This window comes from Toxotes jaculatrix, chromosome 4, assembly GCF_017976425.1.
Source record: "Toxotes jaculatrix isolate fToxJac2 chromosome 4, fToxJac2.pri, whole genome shotgun sequence".
Classification (NCBI taxonomy): Eukaryota; Metazoa; Chordata; class Actinopteri; family Toxotidae; genus Toxotes; species Toxotes jaculatrix.
In genome coordinates this window covers 10,546,946-10,571,108 of record NC_054397.1, presented here as the reverse complement: position 1 = coordinate 10,571,108, position 24,163 = coordinate 10,546,946, and the positions used below count along the sequence as shown (strand labels likewise).

Here is a 24,163-nt window from a genome sequence, read left to right as displayed (position 1 = left end):
ACACCAAAGAAAACACCATTCAAATAGTCATCAGCATGCTTCTCACAATCAAAGCAAACAATATTCGCTGTTGGGTTGTGCCTTACAACAGCTTTTGCTCGGTTTTTAATCATAAAAACACTGTAACTTATTGTTGGAAAGCCCACGTCAGTGTAATACAAGTTTACTTCTGTTTGCTTCACGTTGATGGTAATTTACTCACTCCCACTTCGGTGAACTCACGGGAGCTGTCATTTACAGATTGACCTTGAACGCACATCGGCTGCCGTTGGTGTAGTTTAGAGAAGTTTAGTTCACTCTGCGCGTCTGTGCGGCTGATAAGAATTTGTTGGTGTATATCTGTCCTACAAACCTACACTATTTTTGTTATTGCTGTGCCTGAATGCTCACAGGTGGGTCTGATGGAATTTGAAATATAAAAATTAGATGTTATCGTGATTATTTGGTAGCATACGTGCTTGTAATTTCTCTAGTTTATAAACCTTGTGGGAGGCTGTAATGTTGGCTGTGAACTGGTCGCTAACACATTTGATTAGCAATTCCAGTCCTTATCTGCATATGTGTATGTGCTTAATTGCATATTGATGGTTTACCTGTTTGTATGATTGCTACAGACCACAGAAAAATAAATCAACAAAACTAGGAAAGTCCGTTTTTATGTTCTTAAGCTGGGACACACATCAGTGTATATCGGTTCACCCAGCTCTAACCACTAAAGCGGCCTCTTCTCAGCCAGATAAATCAGTCTGAGAATCATTGAAAAAGAGGAAGGATCAGTGCGGTGAATAGACCAAAAAGATGAGAATTTTCTCTTTAAGTGGATCAAGGCAATCTACTTAGTTTTATTGAACACAGCACACAAATATGAAAGATTACAAAATACGAAATTTTGCATGATGAATGTAACTGGAAAGAAAATAAAAGACTATTAATTTCAGCTTAAGGGAGACAGGTCTTTGTAAAAAAAAAAAAGGGGGACAAAAAAAGTCTCCCTTTCATAATCTAAATACATTTTCATAGTCATAGCAACTACAAACATCTGAAACATATCAGGAAAAAGCTTACTACAGTAACTCAGTAGCTGTGGGTTAAGAAACAATTCATACTGGATGAGTTTTCCTTCCTCAGGAAGGAAAGTGCAGCGACTTGGTGATAAAAAGCTTTTTTCCCCCTCCCAGAGAAGTGTTCTGCAGAGAGTGATCACACCACTGCAGTTTGATGTTCATAGACTTGATTGGGGGTTTTTCTGTTTTTGTTTTTTTGGCGCTGTAAGTAGCAGAAATTGATTCTCTTTGCTTAACGTATGTGCTTTTACAACATCTGCTGTTTATTTTAGTGTTTAAAGTTTTTATCTAGTGTGGGAGGAGGGCGGTTTGCCATATGGCTTGGACAGAAAACTGATAAAAGACAATTAAAGGCTTGTCTAAATAAAGTGTGTGAGCAACAAACCAGACCCTCCCATTCTTGGATTGTGTACTGTGCCTCAGACTTTTTTAATACAAGTTTGGTCTTGCAGTGCTTTTCTCAGTGCTTTTCTCTGATTTCTGTTACAGAGACTTGTGTAGACAGACAAAAGACAAGAAGAAGACCTTTAAAATGTGGGACAGAAGAAAAGTGCTTCTTGCTGCGATCATTTTCACAGCTCTCTACTACAGTGTAAGTAGGATTTCTCTTACAAACAACCATTCAAAACTTTTTGTGTTAGAAAGATAAAACATTATCTTCTTGAAAATAAAATTTAATTTCTGTCTTCAATTAAAGGTGCCTGCAGGGAGCTCAAAAGTCCTGGACATGGCCCCAGACGCTGTAGATGACCTGTACAGTAACTGCCGTGAAGAGGCCATGAAGAAGTTTATAGAGTCAGGCCTCTTAAAACAAGAGCTAAAACACAGCTCTTCATTCGAGAAAGCATGGAATGAAAGTACCCGGTGTTCAAAGTTGATCCCAGGAGGACGACAAGAACATACTACTGCACTTTTGGCATATGATAATGTGGATAGAGAGTTTATAGTGACCTTGAACAATGAAGTGGAGACAGTGGGTGCAAATGTTAGCACCTATGAAAACGACTTCCATTTCAAGTCTCTTCACTTCCTGCTTATGGATTACATGATGCTGCAGAAGCCAAATAATTGCAAGACTGTGTATATTGTCCCAGAGGAAGATAACTTCAACGTACAAAAAGGGTCAAAAGTGAGGCTTGGAAGGTTCAGCAAAGCAGAGGCAGACTTTGCCAAGCTAAAGTACTTCAACGATTTGGATGGTTTATTCGTTTTAAACATCACTTCTTGCTTCTTTGCCAAACTGGGGGACAACATTTGCAAGAACGACGAGAAAAATATACTCTTATCTCCAGCTGAGGTGTTCACTGTGGAGACTGTAAAAGAAATAAATACTGATGATTCGTCGTACACTGAGATTGTTTTGAAACATTCAGATCTAAAGAGTTTCCACAACTGCTACATCTTTTCACGGTAAGACACATTTTCTTGATAAATATGTTACTCAATCCCATGATTATTAACAAAAACTAAGCTATGAATCGTGAGGTTGCACTATATGAGATTTTTTCTATCAAAACTGTGTTTTTTCTTTGGAAATTATAGCTATCACCAATAAATGAGGAATTGTTTGGCGTCAAATATTTGTACCAAACACAAAGACCATATAGTTTTACCTTACTGTGTGCGAATTGGAACTGTTCTTCACCCAAAATAGTTGCTTTAATGTCCAAGCCCGTGTAATGAAGTGTATATATATATAGTTAATCTGTAAATGTGTGTGTGTGTGTGTATATATATATATATATATATATATATAGATATAGATATAGATATAGATAGATATAGATATAGATATAGATAGATAGATAGATAGATAGATAGATAGATAGATAGATATAGATATAGATATATAGATATAGATATATAGATATATACACACACACACACACACACACACACACATATATATATATATATATATTTTTAATCCCTTGAAAACCTGGTCTTAAATCTTTGGTATGCCTCCTTTCTACCTTAAATATTAACAACTAAATTAAAAAAAAAACTTGAGCTAGCCAGCTTCTCATAGATTGCAGAATGTAATATATGTTTTCAGGGGCACTTAAGTTATTTTGATTTTACAATATATTCATCTCTCTTTGTTTGTCTCTCCAGGTCTCCAGCTGATGTCTCCACCCAGTGGCTTGTTTTGATGCTTGTGGCTTTATCTCTTTTACATGCTAACAATTAGCATCTAAGACATGCTCAGACAGCTGAGAGCCATTGAAATGCAAAACACTGCTTTGTGCTTACAACAGTACAATGGAAAAAATAAAAATCTGTAATATTTGCCAGTTAAGGTGCCACAAGCTTTAGTAGTTGGCTGAAAAAAATATAGTCATACAACTGTCATATAATTGTTTTTTACTTACTACCGTGTGTTTTGAATTGAAATCCTGTTCCCCTCTCTTGCTTCCTATTTTTTTTAAATACGTATGTAGGACTAATCTTCGAGCATCTTTGTGACTGTGTCTCTGAGAAAGATGGCAGACAATGTAACCCAAAAAGCTGCTCCTTTCGAGCTCCAGCTTTTAAATGATAAAATGTTGTTGATTGATGTTTTACAGAATGACACTTGTAAGCATTCTCTAATCCAACACCAATATCAAATAACCTCAGACAAAAATGTAACAAAAGTGTTATTCACAGAGACAATATTAGCTTTTATAGTATTTTCATATCATATTGCAACAATAAAACACCAATTCAGTGTAATATATACAATTATATACAAGTTGTGTCTGTGTGTTTGTGTATATCTTAATATTGTAACACATGTACGTACAATTATCATGTACCAAAAAAAAACCTAGATACAGTACATACAATAAAGCATGACTTGTAAGAGTCCCAAAAAGGTGCATTTTAAAATGGCACATGCTTCCTCCAACTAACAAAAACATGAGCAAGCACTTGTGAATTCATTATCAGTGTTACTACCGTAGATTTAAAGGCATTGATGTTGCTAGAGCAGCATTGCTACAGTTATTGTTGATGAAATCCACTTAGTAATGGTTTGATGGCATTAAATATAAAGTATGTCTACACTGAGTACAGCATTTAATCATATACATGTACTACTATGTTATATAATAGCACATGCAAGGGTCACATTTAACAAATGTGATTACAAAATGTCGAAAGCAGCTTAAAGAATATGGTGTGTGATGCTGACACAGGATCTTAATTTCTTGTGGTAATATCTAAAACAAAATCATAGAGATATGTAACAACTGAATGAGCTTTTATCAACAAAACAGAAATGCCATTTATAAATTGTTGTTTGAGTGTTAGCTTTGTTGCAGAGAAGTCTATAAGACTGTGTTGAATTGTGGACTGTTGCTTTGACACAAAATAAACATGTAAAATACATAAATCTAAAATAATCGTTCAGATATTTAAAATATTTTAGCTCAAACCATCAACCATGTTTTACCAAAGCATCAATAGTTTTTTAATGATTGTTGATGATTGATCAAAATGAATCAAACCCGAGAAAGTACATAACATTAGCATGTATGCAAGATCCCATTAAGAAAATTAGGTATATTTAGCAATACTGAAATGTTGAACATGTTCCTGCAATACCAATGTTAAAAATCCACATATGTATTAATCTCTCACTGACTGGTTACAATAATCTTTTTTGGATTTTGCAAAATTGTCACACATCATTTTGTCTATTTACACAAATAAATGCATTATAATATACAAAATAACAAGACTGCAAACTAATGAACAGCAGCATTTCATAATTTAAAAAAAACCCTCCAAAATAAACTTTTCAAATCAAAGAAAGGCATTAATGTATTTTATATTGTTATATAAGATATTTAGTTATACATAACAATACATAACAAATACACAAAATTACTTGTCAAAACTAATTAAGATTCAATTGTGTTTTATCAGTTTTGATAAAGTGACATTTCACCACACCCGTACAAGCTAATTAATATTACCTAGCTTTATAAGGAAACGAAATCACTCCCCTCAGCCTCTATCAGCTCATAATATTGTCTTAAATAGAGAGTGCCCATGTGAGACAACTAACTGCCTTTATTATTGGGCTCAGAGTTGAGTCTTGACCTGTTTCCACGGGAACAAGTGCTCTTGTCTTTGCTAAGGATGCTGGTGTCGACCCGAGAGAGGGTGCACATGCTGCTCTGGTGACCCGGTCGAAGTCTTGTATTTTGGAGCTCTAGCTCATCATAGCTCGAGACCCGGACAAAGGGACACCAGCGGAAAACCCGCTTGAAACCAGCCCGGAACCTGCACCCAGATCAAGCCCTGACGTGTAATTATGCTGCGCTGAACACATACAGTACTTTTATTTATGTTTGTGGGTTGTGGCGTATTTGTACTCACCTGCTGTTGAGGCAGCAGTATATGATGGGGTTGTACATGGTGGAGCTCATTGCCAGCCACAGCACTGACAGGTAAACCTGCTGGATGTACTTCCACTTGCTCAGACGCTTGTTGAGACCCGTCACAATGAAGTAGACATGATAGGGCAGCCAGCAGAGGGCAAAGGTCACCACTACGATGATCATCATCTTCACCACCTGCAAGAGAAAAGAGACAAATGCAAGTTATTTTTCTCACTGTTAGTTATTGCATAAAATAAGACAATGAGACCGAGAGAGTTAAGTGCCAAGATAACCCAGCAACTTCGTCTCTGTCTTGCTTTTTTTTTTCTTTGCTACAGAGGCCAACTCAATACCCATAAAATGGAGCACATGCACACTGATTACAAGCACTGAAATGTCTGCATGCACCAAATACCTGGGTCTTTAGCCGGAAAATGCTCCTCTATGTTCATGTTCTATGTTCATGTTAGAGCTTGTTAAGCAGCAGTCATTCCCAAGCTGTTGCACTGATCGAATATGTATTTATTATTTTATATTAAAACTGCGGCAGCATCTGACAAAATTAACACAAATCCAGGTTAAAGCTCTGTTTACCCCGTCCACACTGACACACCAAGCCCATGGACATTTCAAGATTTACACGCTCCGGAGGCTGTTTTTCAAATTCTCCGTGCACATTGTCTCTGAAGAAGCGAGTTTGTTGTCTGTTTCCCTTCATTCTGATAACAATGACATCGCCATTTGACGAGTCCCAGAATGGCTACCATATGAAGAGAGAGGGAAAGGTCAGTGATGACGCACCAGACCCAGCAGGTTCCAGGTAGGACAGATGAGAGAGTGCAGCAGAACTCATCAGTGTGTTACAGCACAATGCAGAGCGGTGGGGGGTTAAAAGGAGCAGGAGACTATTATACCATCAGCGGAAGCTCATGTGCGAGACTGTGATGAGAATGACTTGCTCTTATCTCCTGTCCAGATGGAATCTTGTTATCATCAGCCTTTGAATCGAGCCTGACATTGTCTTGAAGCTTTGTTTCCCTGCATTTATAAACCTCTTTTATCTTCCTCGGCTCAATTTTGCCAGCAATCTGAGCCTCTGATGATTTTTTTTCTATGAAGAGCCTCTATAAGATTGTAAATGGCAAACCTGCACCTGTCGCTGCCTCTGTTTCTGTGTTCAAAGTGTGTGTGTGTGTGTGTTTGTGCTAATCTAAGTTTGGTGGGGGAAATCTCAAGTTAGTTTTATTTTGAAGTTTACATTTCTGCTTATTTCATCACCCTCAGTTTCTGGAATAAATTAGAGTATAATTAAGATGAAACTGAGGTGTGTAACTTGGTCAATGACAAAAAAAAGCTGCTTGTCCACATATTAAGAAATTGCTTTCACAGTTTGTTTTTGTTTTTTTTAAACGTCCATAACATCCTTTGTCACGAAATACTTTCACTGCCTAACCCTTGTGCCATTTCTGAATAATCTGACATCTTAACGTGTAGTATTTGCGATATGTATCGATAATTTGTATTCTTCGGCGTTAATCCTAGAGCTGTCTCAATAGATGCTCGTCATGACAGCTGTGGTGACCTTAATCCCTGTTTAACCCAACCCTCACACTAACTGCTGCAAAGCGCACACTGCATAGTCTGGCTGATGATGCCAAACTACAGCGAAACGAGTGGCTCTGGATGCTTTGCTCTTCTTCTAGGGTGCGGCTGAACAACATGTTGTGTCTTCAAAAGCATGATAACATGATGTATGCTTGTGCTGAAACGATCGCTCTGAATGTGGTTTTCAGACTGTAAAGTGTGAATTTCCTTCACGGTACTGAACTAATGTGCTTTTCAGCTCTGCACGACAAAGTTTTACTGATGTAAACTGTTAAGTCGACCACACTGTTTGATCACATTAGTTTCAGTTGCCTGTGCAATGAGCTTCGCTTCCTCCCCAAACAGCAGAGGTCTTTCTCAACATATGGAGCCTTATTACTGCTGTGGGCTGGTGTCCCTGCTGCTGGGAGAGTGAAGAGTTACGATGTTAAGGTTTTGTCAATATTCTTGTCACCATTTGTTTCTTGTCTTAATTTTCTACAGATGGAGAAAGCTTGAAAACTTTGTCAAAACCTTATGTACATGTGTACACAATCCAAAAACACAAACTGAATTAATAGAGAAAGTGTAAATACATTAAATAAATGTGGTGTTTACCTTCCGTTTGGCTCTGAGTTGTCCATGATAGTTATCGGATGAGTCTCCAGGGATCTCCCCTCCCCACAGCGTTACCCCCACGATGGTGTAAGTGATACCCATCACAACTAAAGGCAGCACGTAGACCAGAACTGTCACTATGATGTGATACCTGCACAAGTGAGGAAACAAATCACCTGTATATTATAATACAATGATCAGCAGGATGACAAGAGGATGAACACTGACATAGGTGTTAGTGGAGTTAAGGATAGACACAATCTTTATAATCCAGCTTTGCCTTGGTAATGATGATAATGCCTGTCATGAGTTACACAAAAGAGGTTGCCGGTGTGACTCTGTTCTCACATAAAGGGGTCGTCGGCCATGCGGGGCCAGGCCACGTAGCAGAGGGTCCTGCGGGGCAGAGCTCGAGTTGTGGAGAAGTAGCAGAGAGGGAAGGCCAGAACCACAGCCAGACTCCAGATACAGACGATCACTCCCGTAGTGGCCTTTGCTGACAGACGAGGCTTCAGAGGGTGGATGATGGCCATGTACCTACAGGGTACAGAGGTCACAACACTGTCATGGGTTGTGAACTAATGCAAACGAAATTGCAGACATTACAAAAATAGCAGCTTCTGCTTGTTGTGCTTAGTGTAGCCCTGTAACATGAGACACGGCCAGTATTACAGCTGGCATTCTGCAGATTAGGTCAAATTAATATCTAGTAAGTGTCATAATCATTACATCCTCAGTGCTCAGGCATGTTAGGCATGAGTGCTAGTACGCACAGGACTTCTCATTGCAGTTGTGGTTTAGTAACACTGATGACTGCCAGGATTTTAAAAGGATGCATTTGGTTCCTGTTTTCCATTTCTGCAAATGAATTCTTGGCCATGTTCATAGTAAAAACAGAGAATTAACAGAAAACGAGAATAGAAACTGTTTTCAGTTTGAAATAACTGAGGTCATTACATTGTCCTTATATGTGCAAATAAGCCTCTATAAACTCCATAAAATCCTCTATAAAAACCTTGCATTTTCATTCATAGCCCTGCAACAATCTACAAATGAAACATGGCCTAAATCATCAAATATGTAATTTAAACAAGCCAAATATACTATCCCAAATTTCTGAATTCATCAACCAAATAACTGTGAAATGTCACTTGTATTTGAATTCGTATGAACTGGAGACAAACAGGACCTTGTATGGAAAACGAACACTGAAATTTTGAACGCATTGAAGTGAAAACAGTCTTTCTGGAAAACAAAAAAAACAAAAAACGCTTCCATGCCTGCTGTATGATATGAACTTCCCTCCTCAGCCATACCTGTCGATAGCTATCGCGGTCATGGAGTAGATGCTGGCGAACACCGCAGTGACAGGGAAGAAGTTGTGGAACCTGCAGTACACTTCTCCAAAGTACCACTCTCCGTGAGCCGCGTAGATGAAGTTGATAAGCGTGTTGAAAGCGGCCATCGAGACATCAGAGAAAGCCAAGTTCAGTAGGAAATAATTGGTCACGGTCCTCATTCGCTTGTGGGCCAGAATAATCCAAATCACAATCAAGTTCCCGAAAACGGCCACCGCGAGCACGGTGCTGTAAGCGACCGACCACAGCGCGATGCGCCACGCCGGCTGAACGAACTGGTTGGTCAGATTTCTGGTTGAATTGGACCCATAGCGTTCAGAGGCCATTCCTCAAGCGTCGTCAGTCGGAGCTGTTTCGGTCCGCTGCTGGAAGGCTACATAAATCACTTTGGCACGTCTGATGGGCAGCATAGGCGCAAGAGTGTTAACGTGTAACCAGAGAGACACAGCGACTGGTCCTGATGCAGCCACTCCCTGTTATCACTCACAGAGATGCAGCGGAGAATAAATGCATCTCACATCATTCATCAGGTTTTCTTTTTTTTCTGATCAGATAAAATTTACCAAAAGCTGCCAAAAGATTATATGAGCTGTTATAAAACCAAATCAAGCTACTCCATTATGTTCTTACAGTATGAGATATAATTTATGATTTTAAGCAGGTTTGGCTGACAAATTTGAGTACTTTAATTAGATGGCATCCATTTGGCAGACACGTTTGTCCAAAGCAGCTTACAATAAGTGCATTCAACCTCCTCCCGCAACCTGAGATCCTAACCTGATCAACAGGTGTGCATCAAGGTATTCTGTATTTGCTACTGTCAGCGTCTCTTCCTCTTCTAATAATGAATTTGGATTGAAAACTCTGGTAAATGTCAGAGCTTTTTTCATTTCAAAGAGATGAAAATGTCATGTCCTGCATTAGGGCTGTCAGAAGCCTCGGATCAGTCGGAGTGTGATACAGTTAATCCTTAATAGCCCTGACATGAAAAGCAAAGCCCATAGCTTCAGGATTTTATGTAGGTTTGTCTGCGTTATGTAACCATAAGCTCAGTAAAACAGATCAAATGAGGCCATTAAGCGCTGGACATAAAGAAAAGTCTTTTGCTCACTATTTCTAAATGTTTTTCCGTGTAAAGTTTAGGACAAAATCCCTACTCTGACATTCAGTTTTCAATAAAATGTCCAGAATTAGTTTCCTCTCTGTGAGGGCTGAACTCACTCATGAGGAGAGGTCAGGACTGTGCCAACACAGACTGATGAGCCAGGCTTCTGATTGTGGAGCACATTCCCATATCACTCCAACTCTGCATGAATAAAAAACTATATTTTAGTCACTTCATGATGATGGGCTGTATTTTTATTAGACTCAGTGAGACTAAATGTGACCACCTGCAGACAAACAAAATAAATACATTTTCCCTCAGAATTATATTTTGCAGCCTGGAAAAGCTTTTGAAACGCCATTTTGACATTAAAAAACCCCCCAAACAAACAGCAATTTACACCTGAACTAAAGTAAATATCAAGTATGTGAAGTAATTAAACATGCAGAGACCATCTTTTTCATTTTTAAAAGTGCATCAGGGTGACTTTCGATCTAAGGATTAGTAAAATTCTAGCTATGGCCCTGCTTACAATATGACTTATAATAAGTTTTAGGGAGAAAAAAAAAACATTTGAAAGTACAAAAATATCTTCATCACACCCGCGCAGATCCCAGATCAGATTCCAGTAGTGTTATAATCCGGACTGAAACCAGTGAAGGCATCTGCCTCAGAGAAAATACCCAATTAGAGTCTTTTGCTCCTGCTGGGTCCTACTGCCAATTAGCCTAAAGTGCACCTGCTGCGCTTGTTTTTGTGAGCCGCATTGTACAATGTGTCATTTTACTTCCACACTCTTATTGTCAGGGTCTGGTCTGTTTAATTCAGTATCCCCAACGGTAAAATTCATAGACTGTGGACATGGAAGTAGACGTGAAGATTCTGAGTTTATGGGTCATTGTCTTTACAGCACACACAACATTTACAAGCTGTGCACACTGGGACTAAGACCACAAGAAGGTCAAAAAGTCTGTTTCCTCTCAGCAAGACCTCATTACCCAGAGGCCACCTCTTTTGGGCCACTCCCTACCTCAAATGTCACTGTTTAAACCGTTTCTAAACACGCCCTGTCCTCCATGCTAAAAAGGTCACAAGCCAGTGAGTAACAGATGACAAAATCACTGGCTACATCCAAAATTATTCTCCTCTATTTTATCTGAATAATTCAGGTATCATTTAATAACAATGGGGGGCAACAGCAGGGGTGATGAGTGTGTGTCTTTGTCTGGTGTCTGATCTGTGTGTAATAGGATCAAGTTTGATCTGTGTAAAGCAAATAAGTGTGAAACTGTGACTAACAAGCGGGGTTTGATAAAGTAGTATACCAAATCAACACAATCCTGTGGAGAAAAGTAAACTTGTAAAGATGTTTCAAATCATTTTATATCCTTAATAAGGTTGTTAACTGTGTTTGAACATAGATCGATGACATTTTCATCTGCGTGTCCCTGAAAGGACACACTAGATATGACTGTTTTGATTCTATCCACTTTTTTTTTGCCATCTGCATTACATTTGTTCACTGGAAACGTCAATGTGTCTAAACTACAAACAAAGCTCTCCAGGGCTTCCATACTGCTTAATTGTGGTGGTTTGTCTCTTCCTCTGTCAGCTCATCAGCAGCACAAGTTTCACACTGGCACAGTTTTATTGTTGCATGGGAATAATGTTTTCCCCCAATGAGATGCCACACAGACTGGCATGCAATCCCTTATTGCCAGCTGGGATGTAAAGTTGATGGCAAATCCCAAAACGTCCACAGGCAAAAGTGCAGTGATGTCTCATCATGCTACATAATAACACTAACAAACACTAACATTTTACTATATATATATATATATATACATATATAAACTAGCTCCACCTCAAGTAGCTACGACAGTAAAATGCTGCTTGATGCATCAAACTTAACAATCTAATAATGTAATTTAACAATATTTCAGTCACAGAACAAATAGTTCCACTTTTGATAAATACAACTTTCAATGCAGGACTTTTACTTGTAATGGTTTATTTTTGCATTGTTGTGTTAGTAGTTTTACTTAAGTAAAGTACATTTGTATACCAGCCATGGCGCAGCAAGAGTGTCGCTTTGGACTTTGGACTGGCCTGAGATCGGTCCAAAGTCAATCCCTCGATCAAGCACAAAAAAATGGCTACGGTGGTGGTGAAGGAGACTCGCCTCCCCTGCCTCTGCGACCACCTGTGGTGCCCCTGAGTAAAGCACCGATACAATTTTTAGTACACGACCGGGGCATTGTCCTGTCTAAAATGTGTCTTCTGGTTTACGTACTATTCCTCAGAAGGAGTTGTAGATTAATTATCCTAAAAGAGATCAGGACACAGTGATATGCAAAGGAAGTGTTATATTCCTTCTCTGCACTACAAATAAATAATTAGTCAACATGTTTTGAACTGTAACTATTATTGTAACTGTGTAAGAAAATAGCTTAAGATGCACAATCGAAGGTCAAATATCAACAGGCCAAGGTCAACAGAGAGCGAGAGGCTACGAGCTGAACCGTCCCCTCTGTCAAATCTTTTCAGTTCACGTCGAGGTAAAATCAATTAAAATGAATTGAGCTGAACCCGAGAGAAGGATGATAGACTGAGAAATACAGTGAGCGAGTGAGAGGAAGCAGCTTATGATCAAGTGACTAATCCGATGGGATTACATGTCTAAATGGAGCTTAGGACTCTGCTTGAAGGAGAAAGAGAGAGAGAGAGAGAGAGAGAGAGAGAGAGAGAAATGGAAGAGGTCGGAGGGCTTATGTGGAAGGGAAAGACACGAAAGATGTGAGGTAATTAACATTTTAGCATTTACCAAATTAGTGACTCCCAACTCAGGGTTCAGGTCCCCTGCAGTGGGTCACAAGGTGCGTGTGAGGGACAGAAAGTCATGCTACATGATATTATATTATATTATATTAAATTAAGGTTGGGAACCAACAGCACTGGGTCATGAGATTAGGAGAAAATATACTGACGCTTGTCAACTACGTTGTGGAACTACAAGACAGATCACCAAGAAAGAAGACAGATGATTTAGCCAGGTCTCCTTTGCAACTGGACTTGTTATAATAAAGGTTATGTGTATATACAGCATATTTGAATCTGATATCAGTTGTAAACACTAAACTTTTAGTTTTAGTGTTCCAGTAAAATAAGTGTTCATTTCTATCATGGCTCTTGGTTAGCATCGGTGAAGCAACTTAACATAGCACATGGTCTTGTTGTTGTTGTTGTTGTTGCACCCCAGCCCAGAGAGCACTGAGAGCGGCTCCTGCTGGTTTCGTAGAAAATAACAGAGTGAGTTTCTGTTACATGTGGAACCGCATGAAATTTGATCTGAAGAAACAAGAAAGAGGAGGGCCACAGGAAAGAGAAAGAAACACAAGGAAGTAGGAGGGCCAGCTGAAAAATCCAAACAGTCTGCATCTGCATGTGGTCTGTTTTGTTCCTGACTTTGCACCCCGTCATGCCTGTGCATGTGAAAGTTTTATGACTGGAAAGTAGCTTATGGAGACTGGCAAGATTGCTTTGCTTGCAGGTTGTGAAATACTGCATTACTGTCCTGATTCGACTTCCTCCCCCTGAGTTCAAAGGTTGCTGAAGTTCTGTGAGTGTCGCAAAGGGCTGAGTTTTTACAGAAAGGTAAGACATGCAGCCTTCGGCATTGTGTCTTGCACATAGGTCGTGCACATGTTGTTGGTGGAACTGACTGGCATGATAATGTTTTTCTAACTGTGCTGATCATGTAACTCGAACAGTGCAGCACAGCAGCACTTTTGCTCTTGCGCAAGACATTAGCAGGGCATGTACTGGATGCAGATGGTCAGCATTCGTGAAAAATACTTCACAATAATTTTTGTTTTCTCATCTGTGATTGAGCAATCAACTTTGACACTGTGTCCAAGCCACATTTTCTAATAGGCCCATCAATGTGTTTAGATTTTAATATTACGTCTAATATTATTTTTTTATCCTTTACAATTTCTGAATGTTTATGACACTGCACTGCAATAATCTGGGACAGAGAAGAGACAAAGTCACTGATAAACCTTTACAGGTTGTGAGCTGACAAAATAACTTAGTTAACCTTTTGAACTTTGAAGTGGTCTTGCCTGAAACACAAACAAAGAAGCTGTACTAACTGATAGTAGCTAAATTCATTGGCCAAATCCAGCAAAAGAAAGAAAGATAAATGTGTATAAATGTAAATTACCATTTCGTCCTTAATTATAGCATACAGTACTATGGTACCCAGTTCGGTCCAAACACTGTCCACAACATTGTGTCTATAATAAACATATTAATATATGTTTGATCGGAATGGAAGGTTTAATGTGGTCATTGACTATACTTTTGAATTTAAACTCAGGCATTAGTAACATCAAATGTGTTTTCCATTTACTGTTTCACTTCAAACTCAATTCAAATTCAAGAACTAAACTGAAGCTCGTTATAAAATCACAACTGAATCATAAATTGAAAGCAACAACGCAATTTGCAACTAATAAATAATCACAAAAATGATTTAAAAACATTACTGAGAAACGTGTCTTGGCACTGGCATGAGTGTTCTGCTAATAAAAACTGTTGGAGGACAGTAATTCTCTTGCAAGCAGCTGCTTGTTCTCATTTTATTACCTTGGAGATGATTCCGGTTACACATTGCCATTCAGCTCTGGAAGTGGTCCTAATGAGTCACAGACCACTTGCAGAGGAATAAGTTAAAAAAAACCAAAACATTATTATGCAGCAGCTTTTAAAGGAGTCTTTGGGGTTTTCCTTGTTTCTCAGTGGTGTATACTCACCCACAAATTAGTCTGCAAGGACTGAACAGGAACAAATTATTTGGCCCTGTCAGTGATTATTTTGTGAATTACACACCTGTGAGAAACAATTACGGTTTATGACTTCCACTGGCAAACAAACAACAAAAGTAAGGACAGTTGCTATCTCTGTCTTTTCTTGAGCTGCATTGCCTAGAACTCCAGCCGATAACTTAGTTATTGAACTGTCCTTCACTGAGTGGACAACTAAACTGAAAAGCTGCCCCTAAATTTATTTAGAGATTAACAAATCTGCCGGGATCTACTTTAATGTGTCTGAGACTGAGTGGGTCACTTATTAATTTAAATGACTCACTGACTGTCATCCAGCACGACTTTTGCACTTTTCACCCCAGTTTCTGAGCAAATGCTGAACCTGAGCCCAACATCAAGTCACAGGTTACTCTCATCTGTTTGGTTTACACGTAACATGTTTACATTTTAAACAGGTTTTGGTCGACTTCATGAATTTTCAGCTTTACTTTTAAACTCGCCGGCTTGCTTGTCTCCTTGTTGTGTTTCATGAGAAAGAAAATATTACAAATTTCTTTTTTCCTGCTGACAGATGGAGCGTGTCTCTTTCCTGCCACTGACCCGTGTAGCCATTTGTGGCGGCACCCATGGAAATGAGCTGTCAGGGGTGTATTTGGTGAGAGAAATGCAGAAGCAGAAGGTGGAAAGGGCCGGATCTGTCTCTATAACCACTGTCCTATCCAACCCACGTGCTGTGGACGCTTGCAAAAGATACACAGACACAGATCTCAACCGCTGTTTCACAAACGCCTTGCTGAGGTAAGTTGAAAAAGTGGTACAAAACTTTTTGAGAGTTCAGGTCAATACCTCTGCCTCTAAAGTTAAACTTGAAAACTTGTAGAGAGGAAAATGCATGTATGAGAAACTCTTTATAGTTTCTTCTGGTTTCCAGTGCCCCCATAACAGATTCAACAGCCTATGAGCTGAGGCGAGCCCAGGAGCTGAACGCTCAGCTTGGGCCCAAAGGAAGTGAAGAGGCCGTGGATCTGCTCTGCGATCTCCACAACACCACTGCCAACATGGGCCTGTGCCTCATCTTTTACTCCTTAGACTCGATCACCCTGCACATTTACAAATACATACAGGTACAAGCTTCATGGAATCAAGACAAATATTTTCAGGTATTTCAGTTCACTTCATAGCATGCAGCTTCTTCTAGCTATGATGCCGCCAAAGATTTAATGAATGTAGAACATAGAGTGCTAGAACGGTAGGTTTCATGAAGTGACTCTGAACTTCACTCTATTTCACACTAAAGCTGTATATGCATTACGTGTAACTATAGGGCTATATTAAAGTCTATTTGGTTTTCAGAGCAAGATAACCTCTGTGCCTGTGAGAGCAATCCAGCTGGATATACCCATTTCTGAGGCTTACTCCTTAGAGTCAGTGGGTAAACATGGCTTTGGTAAGTATGTGTACATTAGAGTGTCTGTCTGCGTACACATAAGGATTTTTTTTTTCTGAATTAGTGAATGGATTAAATCTTTACATTTTTGGAATTTGTTTATCTTGTTCTCTGCAGCAATTGAGGTCGGTCCTCAACCCAACGGTGTGCTCAGAGCTGATATCTTTAACATGGTGAAAGATCTGGTGGATCTCACAATCGAATGGCTTCAACAATTCAATTCTGGTAAGAAACAACCACTGATGTCGCACACAAAAGCAAATTTTCTCAGTTAAGTTTGGGAAAAGACGTGTAGTGGCTGAGTTTTTGCTTTCCTGCTTATGGAACAGTCTCAGTCAGTTCAGCAAACTCTATTTTTATCCTTTATTTTTTTGTAACTGTGCATTACTCCATGGTTTTGAAAAGTGCCACATAGATAACGTTCTGACTGTTGACTCACTTAACTCTAATGGTATCTGGTCACGGAGATAACTTGGCTATGACAAAGGCCTTTCCAGGACAAATCAAAGAGGCAGATATGTCAAAATTTGGCTGAATTAAATCACAATTATCTCCACGGATTGTGTTTGCCACAAGTGACAACTGTTAAAATGCCTTCTTGAAATTCGGGTGAACCTTTTAAATGACCTCAGTAATATACTACTATTATACTACTATTTCTTACTCGCACTGTCCTTTGCCAACAGGAATTACTTTTGAAGGAGGTGAAGTGGAAGCATACAGTTTGATTAAGAGTGTCGACTACCCAAGAGACCCTACGACCAATGAGATTACTGCTGCCGTACACCCCGAGCTACAGGTATGAGACTTCTTGTGAAAGATGCAAATTGATACCACTCTCATGTCAGTACGACAAATATGAAGCCATAGGCCACAGCTGGAGTCCTGGCATTTTGTTGTCCCCTTGAGGTCCTCAGGGTTCAGAAAAGTCCAGAATATTACCTCCTGTAAAACTACAAATTGTTGTTTTTACTTCTGTTTTACTTCTGCAAGGAACCTGATTTGGGAAACACTTAACGCCATATTTGCATGCAAAAGCTGCCCTGGTGCACAATGACTCAACCATTCTCGCTGTCTGCCTTCCTCCAGGATAATGACTTCAAGCTTCTCCGAAAAGGCGACCCCATTTTCTTGTCTTTTTCTGGGGAGACGGTGAAGTACGAGGGAGAAGAACTCCACCCTTTCTTTGTCAATGAATGTGCCTACTATGAGAAGAAGATTGCTTTTCATTTAGCCCGAAAGATCACTCTGTCCTTTCCATCTGTAAGTGTTAAGAAGGACTGAGAGTAGAGAGACAGAACAAGACCAATACATTCTGTAGGGATTTTAAATTAGAATCTAATATAATATGCGCACTACTCGCATAATGTTTTCAATCATCTCCAATGATTCATGCACTAATACACAAACATGATTACCTCCTTGTAGTTCAATGCAGTGAAGCAGCTGTGCAACAGTTCTACCTCTGTGAAGCTCGAGTATAACACCAGAGTTATATATGACTGAATGATATTGCACAGGTGCTGGAGTTTCAACACTCCACCCCCTGTATAATGACTGGTACGAATTATTGTAAGGAAGCTAATCTTTTTTTGCACTGTGACAATAATGCACAACACTACGCTTGAATAAACTGAAACATGGATCATTTAAAACAACTGGTGTCTTTTGACTTGACTTGGATCTTTGTAAGGTCATAAGGTTTTACAGAAACTGAATTCTAACTGACCTGAACAGTTACCAACAGAAATGTGGTCATCGGTCGAAGGACATAACTGTTCAGACACTCTTAAGGCAGAGTAGAGAGGGAAAAAGAGTACATTTATTTAGGGGCGCATGTAAGGAAGTGATGAATACAGATGGATTAAACCTGGAAATGGTTTGTCGACACAACACACTGTAAAACGTTATTTCCTTCCATGATGAACAGATCAACACATGCGAGAAAAATTACTGCAATGATAAATACATAAATATAATGAATGCAATGCTGTACTATAATGAGGTCACACAAATAGGTATCATTAAGGCTGTTACTTAGAAAAAGTATTGTATGTTTGCATTCAGCGTAATGTGTAATGTGATTATACTACTTTTCTGGTGTCAGTGTGGTCCTGAGCTTTTCAGGGTTTTGATTATAAACCAGTTACCAACACCAACTACAAGTCAGGAAAGTTATTATTTAATTCTGAGGGTAACATGATTCTACAAAATTTCACGATAAGCCATCCAATAGCTGTTGAGACATTTCAGTCTGGACCAAAGCGAGGGACTGGCCAACACACAATGCCGCACTCCTAGCATGTCTTAAAACTTTAGAACTTATTTTTATAAAAAGGAAATAAAGGATGATCAAAAGCAACTACAGTCGTCAGCAAATGTCCAATTTATTAATACAGAAACAAATGCAGTGTGCTTCAGAAGACATAAAAACATTTACAAAAGCCAGAGTGTTTCCACACCAGACGTGTAACAAAACATTGTGATACAAAAACATCACAACTTGTGTTCTGTTGCTGGTGCAATGACTAACTTTGGAATTTGACTGACACACACACACACACAGAAAAAAAATAGTAAATTCATTCACTTTCCAGATAGATGAGTATCAAGATGTAGATTCAGGAGTATCTTAAATTGCAAATAAAGACTTTGCAAATTTAAATGATATTCAAAGTCTCTTTGACTCTGGTGATGTTTGGTTCAACTGGTGCAAAAATGTATAGTATAGTTTGGGGTTCAAACATCAGAAGAGAGCTCGAGGTTTTGCTTGAGTGGCATCAAATCAATTCAGGCTTTATAACATTCAAATTAACGGCATTAATAAATATTAGATCTATAAACGAGGTCGACAATGGAAGATGAGTGGTTACATTTTTAGTAAGTGACATTTAGTGACATTTAGTCAACACATACCACAGACAGAAATCAACAATTACCACAGATGATGGAAATGTCATCTTAAAAGGCATGCACAGCAAAGGCTCGATATTTAAGATTATGCAAAAACAAAAGAACAAAAAGTAAAAAATATAATCTTGCGTAATATTTTCCATGCACTATTGGAGAAAGATATCCTGACTTAGATAACTGCAGGTGTGCTATTTGTGACCGTTGCACGTTGATTTAAGGGCAATGTGGTGAGCAGCTTTAGAAGAAATGGCAACTGAAAAGAAGGCAATTAATAACTGCACGACAACACAGTTAACACCGGAACTAACAATTGATCAATAACATCTGGATGTTAAAATACATTAAGAACATGCTTTGGGTAAGATATATTTTAGAGATGCAGAAAAACTAAATAAAAAAAATAAAACAAAACAAAACAAAGGATAACAGAACTCAAAGATATTAAAGTCCTATTTATGAGCACTTATGATGATTAGCTGCAGTCTGGTTTAGTTTATTCCTGCCTTTGGGTCTGTGACACCATGTATTAGTTTATTCTAACTAAAATATTGTTACAGAGGAGGAGGTACAGTCTGCTCCTAAGACAAAAGATATGTAATGAAGTCCTCAGACCAGTAGGCTGTTTTAAGGTACTGTACACTGTTGTTAGAGTAGTCTCTCTCCTTTATGCCACCCTGTAAGCAGTCATGCGGGTGTAGTTCTTGCGGTGACTCCTGGCCGCCCACAGGAACAAAGCAGCTGCCATCATCTGCAAGGGGAAGGAGATGAGGGCGAGGTAGAGAGACCAGCCAAGCGAGCCCTCCACCCCTTCTGGGGGTGTGGAGTACTGGTGGAGCAAGTCCACCCCGGCCAAGAAACAGCAGACGCTGCCCAGAGAGCACAGACCTGATAAGGAGAAGGAAAAAATGCATGAATTTATATGTTGTGTCAGTTAGGTCTAAATAGTAGACAGCCCACAGTTTTAAAAAGGCTAAACTGCACCTGGATGTTGACTCCAAGAAAACTCTAACTGCACTGAGCTCGCTGACAAAAGCAAATCTATCTTTAAAGATACAAAACTGATCTAATATTTACTACACACAGAGTTTCACACACCATATCACAGCAGAGCCACTCAACCTTGTCTGAAGACGTCTATAACTAACTAATAAAAACAAAGTTTTTATAAGTGAGGCAAAGTAAACCTTTGAGTAAAAACTCACCTCACATTGCAGAAGCGCATCTGAATCACTGCTGGTGAAACAGCAGACTAGCGTTAGTCCGAAGTTAGAAAATCACCAGCGGGGCACGTGTTGAGGCCGGGGTCAAAATGAGCCCTCAAAATGAACTAGCTCATACGACGCGTCGTCCGACCACGCTGGAAAGCAAAATTGCTGCAAACAGCCACGTTTGAAGGCTGGGTGAAAAGCCAGCCATCATAGAGAGGGCTGAGTAATGATTTTAATCTCCCCAGAAAGGCATTTCAATTGTTGCAATACAGAAGAGTCTCAGAAACTGACGCTGTCCCCAATTTTGACGTCAGAAAGGTGTAGGGGAGGGAGTTTCAGATACTGACACCTTCTGGGACAAAAGGTACCGACAGTGACCAATATACACACAAACACCAGCTACAGTTCTTTTCTATGTAAACCCACTCACTCGTAGTATTTTGACTCGCATCATCATGGACGACGCACAAGGATTCGCCACTGTCCCATTTGTTTTGTCACTGGCACGTCACCTCTCCAAAAAAGCAGAGGTTTTAATCACATTTTCTCCCCCAGTCGGCACATGTAACATTTGAAGCTTCAGGCTTCAAACTGCTGTACGACATGGTCACGTGTTGGAGTTCACCTAGTAGGGCACGATGGCTCTTGTCACGACTGACGTTTGCATAAATCTCTGCACTTTGCCTAAAGTTGTGTTGTCTCGTTAATGCAACTGCTGAAATGGTGGCAAGCACCAGGCCCAAACTCAAATGTCCCTTCAAACCACAGACAGTTACCAATGTCTGTGGTTTGAATGACGGTTTATAATATCCAGCACTTCTCTCACCTGCAAGAAGATGGAGCACCCCCACAACCAAAGTGGGGGTGAAGCTGCGACACAAGCAGGCACAGACCCCAACAAGGCCGCTGAGGAACACCAAGGCCAGAGACACCAAGGGCAGGAGAAACTGGCATCTCCAAAGATCTGCACAGACGGACAATAATAAGAGGATGAAGTATTAAAACCCAAGTATGTGCATTTTGAGATAAACATGCAATTGCTGAAGTAAATTTAACATGTTTGCTTCAAGAAAAAAAAAAATGCTGAGTTAACCTTCAAGCCTGATGCAACTAGGTGAAAACTGAGACACAAACTAAAACACAATCTCAACAGGGTAGACTTACATGTTCTCAGCAGATCTTCTTCACTGTTTTGGTTTCCAGAGTATTTATACTTTGGAATAAACTGCTGAGGAAGGGTGAAGCTCACACACTGGGTCTCCATCTTGGGATCTAAAGACAGAGAGCACAAATACGAACGGAGTTGCCTTAGTCATTTACTAATCTATAAGATGTGATGCTTGGTTGGACAGTATGATGATATACTGTACACAATGAGACAGAGACAGAAATCAGAAATTTTGCTGTATCATTCATACAGCAGCAGCCATCCTAATTTTTTCTTGCAAAGAGCAGGAGTGATTTGTGACAATATTGGAATTGTAAGTAGGGATGCGCTGACTCAACCCTCTCGACCACAACTCCAATTCCCATTTCCAAATTTTGGGTTTTTTGTGAATAAAGAAAAATGAGTTAATACCCAACACATAGTAATAACTAACATAAAATAAAGCACCAGGAATACTGTGGCACCAGAGTGTTTAGTCGGCTGTATTTAATGCGCATCAGTCACATCAGGGCGGCACCCAAGTCACTTCTACTGTCAGCCTATGCAGTGCATCTCTACTTACAGCATTTTCTGTGTTAATGCCATTAAGTCCCTTGATATTACGGGTATATAATTTAGTGTATCAGCCAGAAACATCTGATTTATCTATAATCATCTTGTAAACTGAATTACAGTAACAATACATAAACATCACAACATATATCAGTATAGAAACTTCCAAGTTTATAAAGAAAGGACTGCTGAAAGGGTCAGTGTGATTGATGATGGAGTAAATATTTATTCTCAGCTTATTCTAAACATTACCTGGCTCTTTAAACCAGTGTGACTGGCTGGGCACCAGGATGCACCTCCACCACAGTCCCAGAGTGCCGTTCAGCCGGAACATAGTGTCACTGTAGCTCTTCTCATCAAACTCTCCATTGATGAACTCCTCTCTGAGCTCGGTGGCGTTGCTGCCCTCGTGTTTAACTGGCGGGCTGTTGTACTGGTACCACTGCTGAGTCCCCACAGCCACAGACAGGTACACTGTGGCCAGCAGGCTAAGCACCGAGCCGATGACCAGCGCTGTGGCATAGCGATTGTCTACCATCGTCTGGAGGAAAACAGCTCGTTTGAGCTTGTCTTTACAAGAGGAAACGGCTCGATGATATAAAATGCAAATTCAGATTGGCTTTCACTCCTGCTGTGTGAAGCAGCCTGGATCGTATGGTTAGAAATTAAACTTCCACTTGGTGTTTTGGCCCCACGGCATGTCTCTTAACTATGGCCAATCGGTAGGATAGTGTCACAGTATCCTAGCGCTGTACTTTATTTAATCATTTTAATTCTGTGCTGCATTTTGAGCCGTGTCCCACACACAGAGGCGTCCACTACCTGCCGAGAAAGACACACAGGTTTATGTTTAGCTCATTTATAAATCAAATGTCGTACATCCAGTTTAGCCGTCTTCTTAACTTTGATGTTAAGTTACAAATGACAGAACTAAGGAGCTCTGAGTTACTTAGTAATGTTTTATCTAATTCAAACCGCTAATAATAACAAAGGCATCTTCCTGTAACGAAGTTAGCATCTTACTTGCTAACTGACTCTAATCATAGTTAGCTACAGCTGGCTACATAATTATCGAGACATTTATCTGAGAGCTAAACTTTCAATATTTGATTCAATGTGTTTATCTTACCTCATCGTTGAAAAAAAACGCCCAAACGTTAGCATGAATAGTTGAATTTCCAGCAGGCCTCCGCCCTCTTCTTTGCTGTTTTCTCTTCTTCTTCTTCGTCTTGGGTTTCATCGGCGGTTGGCATCATTAGGCCCATTACCGCCACCTTCTGGTACGGAGTGTAGACCATGGGACCGCTACATGTCTGAATCCCGAGTTCCAGCTTTGCTATGTAGCTATTTATCCATCAATTAGAGCTAGAAGGATAAATCAGCCCTGGAGGATATCAGTCGATGTTGGCTCACCACAGATGATGCTGGCATATATGGCAGCTGATAAATCAAACATAAGAACAGAAACGCAAAAAGCTGTGTTTGAGGTAGTTTCAAAACAAACTCAAAATAGAAACCTCAGGAGTTAGTTTTTCCTACTGTAAAATGTCCCACTACATGGACTCTTCATCAAAATATTTATGTTGTAAATAAATAACAAAAATACAAAATGCATATTTTGTATATGTTGGCTGATATCAGCTTTTTTAAAACTCAGGTATCAGTATTGGTTTTGGCTTCAAAAATCATATACCGGTCAGGCTATGTTTAGTATTTTCTCACAGTTTAAGTTACAATAACTTATTCTGTTTCTATGTCTCTAACTGTTGAATTGGCTTTAATGTTAAAATTATATGCAAACGTTCCCATTATGTGTATTACCACACGTTTGTTTACAGTAGAGTGAATGTTAAATGTATTGCTGCCATCTACTGGTGATCAAAACACTTGATTCATGTTTGGTCAAAGCAAAAAGAAAAAGAAAGAAAAAATAAGGAAAGCTCACAC

At 39.5% G+C, this 24,163-nt stretch overlaps 4 protein-coding genes across 6 annotated transcripts; 2 read left to right on the top strand and 2 right to left on the bottom strand.

Annotated features, from left to right (window-relative positions):
- Positions 1-267: 267 nt before the first annotated feature.
- Positions 268-3,785, top strand: si:ch211-145b13.6 (T-cell ecto-ADP-ribosyltransferase 1). Of its 2 annotated transcripts, none has more exons than XM_041037067.1 (4): positions 268-392; positions 1,554-1,656; positions 1,762-2,474; positions 3,180-3,785. In XM_041037067.1, exons 2-4 carry the CDS (start codon positions 1,597-1,599, stop codon positions 3,253-3,255), a joined length of 849 nt encoding a protein of 282 aa, XP_040893001.1. In that variant the 5' UTR covers positions 268-392; positions 1,554-1,596; the 3' UTR covers positions 3,256-3,785. The 2 variants fall into 2 exon arrangements, with proteins under 2 accessions (XP_040893001.1, XP_040893000.1); XM_041037066.1 differs by lacking the exon at positions 268-392 and adding an exon at positions 1,128-1,268.
- An 82-nt stretch (positions 3,786-3,867) lies between these two features.
- tacr3l (tachykinin receptor 3-like) lies at positions 3,868-9,320 on the bottom strand. Its single transcript, XM_041037065.1, has 5 exons — positions 8,953-9,320; positions 7,985-8,173; positions 7,637-7,787; positions 5,433-5,629; positions 3,868-5,336 (listed from the first exon to the last, which is right to left on the bottom strand). The coding sequence occupies exons 1-5, from the start codon at positions 9,318-9,320 to the stop codon at positions 5,114-5,116; spliced, it is 1,128 nt and encodes a 375-aa protein (XP_040892999.1). The 3' UTR covers positions 3,868-5,113.
- A 4,113-nt stretch (positions 9,321-13,433) lies between these two features.
- Positions 13,434-18,030, top strand: LOC121180693 (N-acyl-aromatic-L-amino acid amidohydrolase (carboxylate-forming) B-like). The gene is made up of 7 exons (XM_041036310.1): positions 13,434-13,753; positions 15,500-15,726; positions 15,860-16,052; positions 16,282-16,375; positions 16,493-16,600; positions 17,062-17,174; positions 17,465-18,030. The coding sequence occupies exons 2-7, from the start codon at positions 15,500-15,502 to the stop codon at positions 17,657-17,659; spliced, it is 930 nt and encodes a 309-aa protein (XP_040892244.1). The 5' UTR covers positions 13,434-13,753; the 3' UTR covers positions 17,660-18,030.
- A 716-nt stretch (positions 18,031-18,746) lies between these two features.
- On the bottom strand, positions 18,747-23,457 carry cldnd1b (claudin domain containing 1b). 2 transcript variants are annotated; one of them, XR_005893958.1, is made up of 6 exons: positions 23,346-23,457; positions 22,469-23,038; positions 21,661-21,768; positions 21,323-21,460; positions 19,867-20,173; positions 18,747-19,824 (listed from the first exon to the last, which is right to left on the bottom strand). XR_005893958.1 is itself a non-coding variant. In XM_041036311.1 (5 exons), exons 2-5 carry the CDS (start codon positions 22,752-22,754, stop codon positions 19,953-19,955), a joined length of 753 nt encoding a protein of 250 aa, XP_040892245.1. In that variant the 5' UTR covers positions 22,755-23,038; positions 23,346-23,457; the 3' UTR covers positions 18,747-19,952. The 2 variants fall into 2 exon arrangements, 1 of the variants encoding a protein (XP_040892245.1); XM_041036311.1 differs by having other exon boundaries at positions 18,747-20,173.
- Between the last annotated feature and the right edge of the window lie 706 nt (positions 23,458-24,163).

Bases quoted from the DNA above. Each gene is read 5' to 3' on its own strand.
- si:ch211-145b13.6 (XM_041037066.1), top strand. From the start codon at position 1,219: ATGTTCATAGACTTGATTGGGGGTTTTTCTGTTTTTGTTTTTTTGGCG. The intron at 1,657-1,761 runs GTAAGTAGGATT...CTTCAATTAAAG, and splicing joins TCACAGCTCTCTACTACAGT to GTGCCTGCAGGGAGCTCAAA. The intron at 2,475-3,179 runs GTAAGACACATT...TTGTCTCTCCAG, and splicing joins AACTGCTACATCTTTTCACG to GTCTCCAGCTGATGTCTCCA.
- tacr3l (XM_041037065.1), bottom strand. From the start codon at position 9,320: ATGGCCTCTGAACGCTATGGGTCCAATTCAACCAGAAATCTGACCAAC. The intron at 5,630-7,636 runs GTAAACACCACA...TTTCTCTTGCAG, and splicing joins AACTCAGAGCCAAACGGAAG to GTGGTGAAGATGATGATCAT. The intron at 5,337-5,432 runs GTGAGTACAAAT...ATCTGGGTGCAG, and splicing joins TACTGCTGCCTCAACAGCAG to GTTCCGGGCTGGTTTCAAGC.
- LOC121180693 (XM_041036310.1), top strand. From the start codon at position 15,500: ATGGAGCGTGTCTCTTTCCTGCCACTGACCCGTGTAGCCATTTGTGGC. The intron at 16,053-16,281 runs GTACAAGCTTCA...TTTGGTTTTCAG, and splicing joins ACATTTACAAATACATACAG to AGCAAGATAACCTCTGTGCC. The intron at 16,601-17,061 runs GTAAGAAACAAC...CTTTGCCAACAG, and splicing joins GCTTCAACAATTCAATTCTG to GAATTACTTTTGAAGGAGGT.
- cldnd1b (XM_041036311.1), bottom strand. From the start codon at position 22,754: ATGGTAGACAATCGCTATGCCACAGCGCTGGTCATCGGCTCGGTGCTT. The intron at 21,769-22,468 runs GTAATGTTTAGA...CTCTGTCTTTAG, and splicing joins ACACTGGTTTAAAGAGCCAG to ATCCCAAGATGGAGACCCAG. The intron at 21,461-21,660 runs GTAAGTCTACCC...CCGTCTGTGCAG, and splicing joins AGAAGATCTGCTGAGAACAT to ATCTTTGGAGATGCCAGTTT.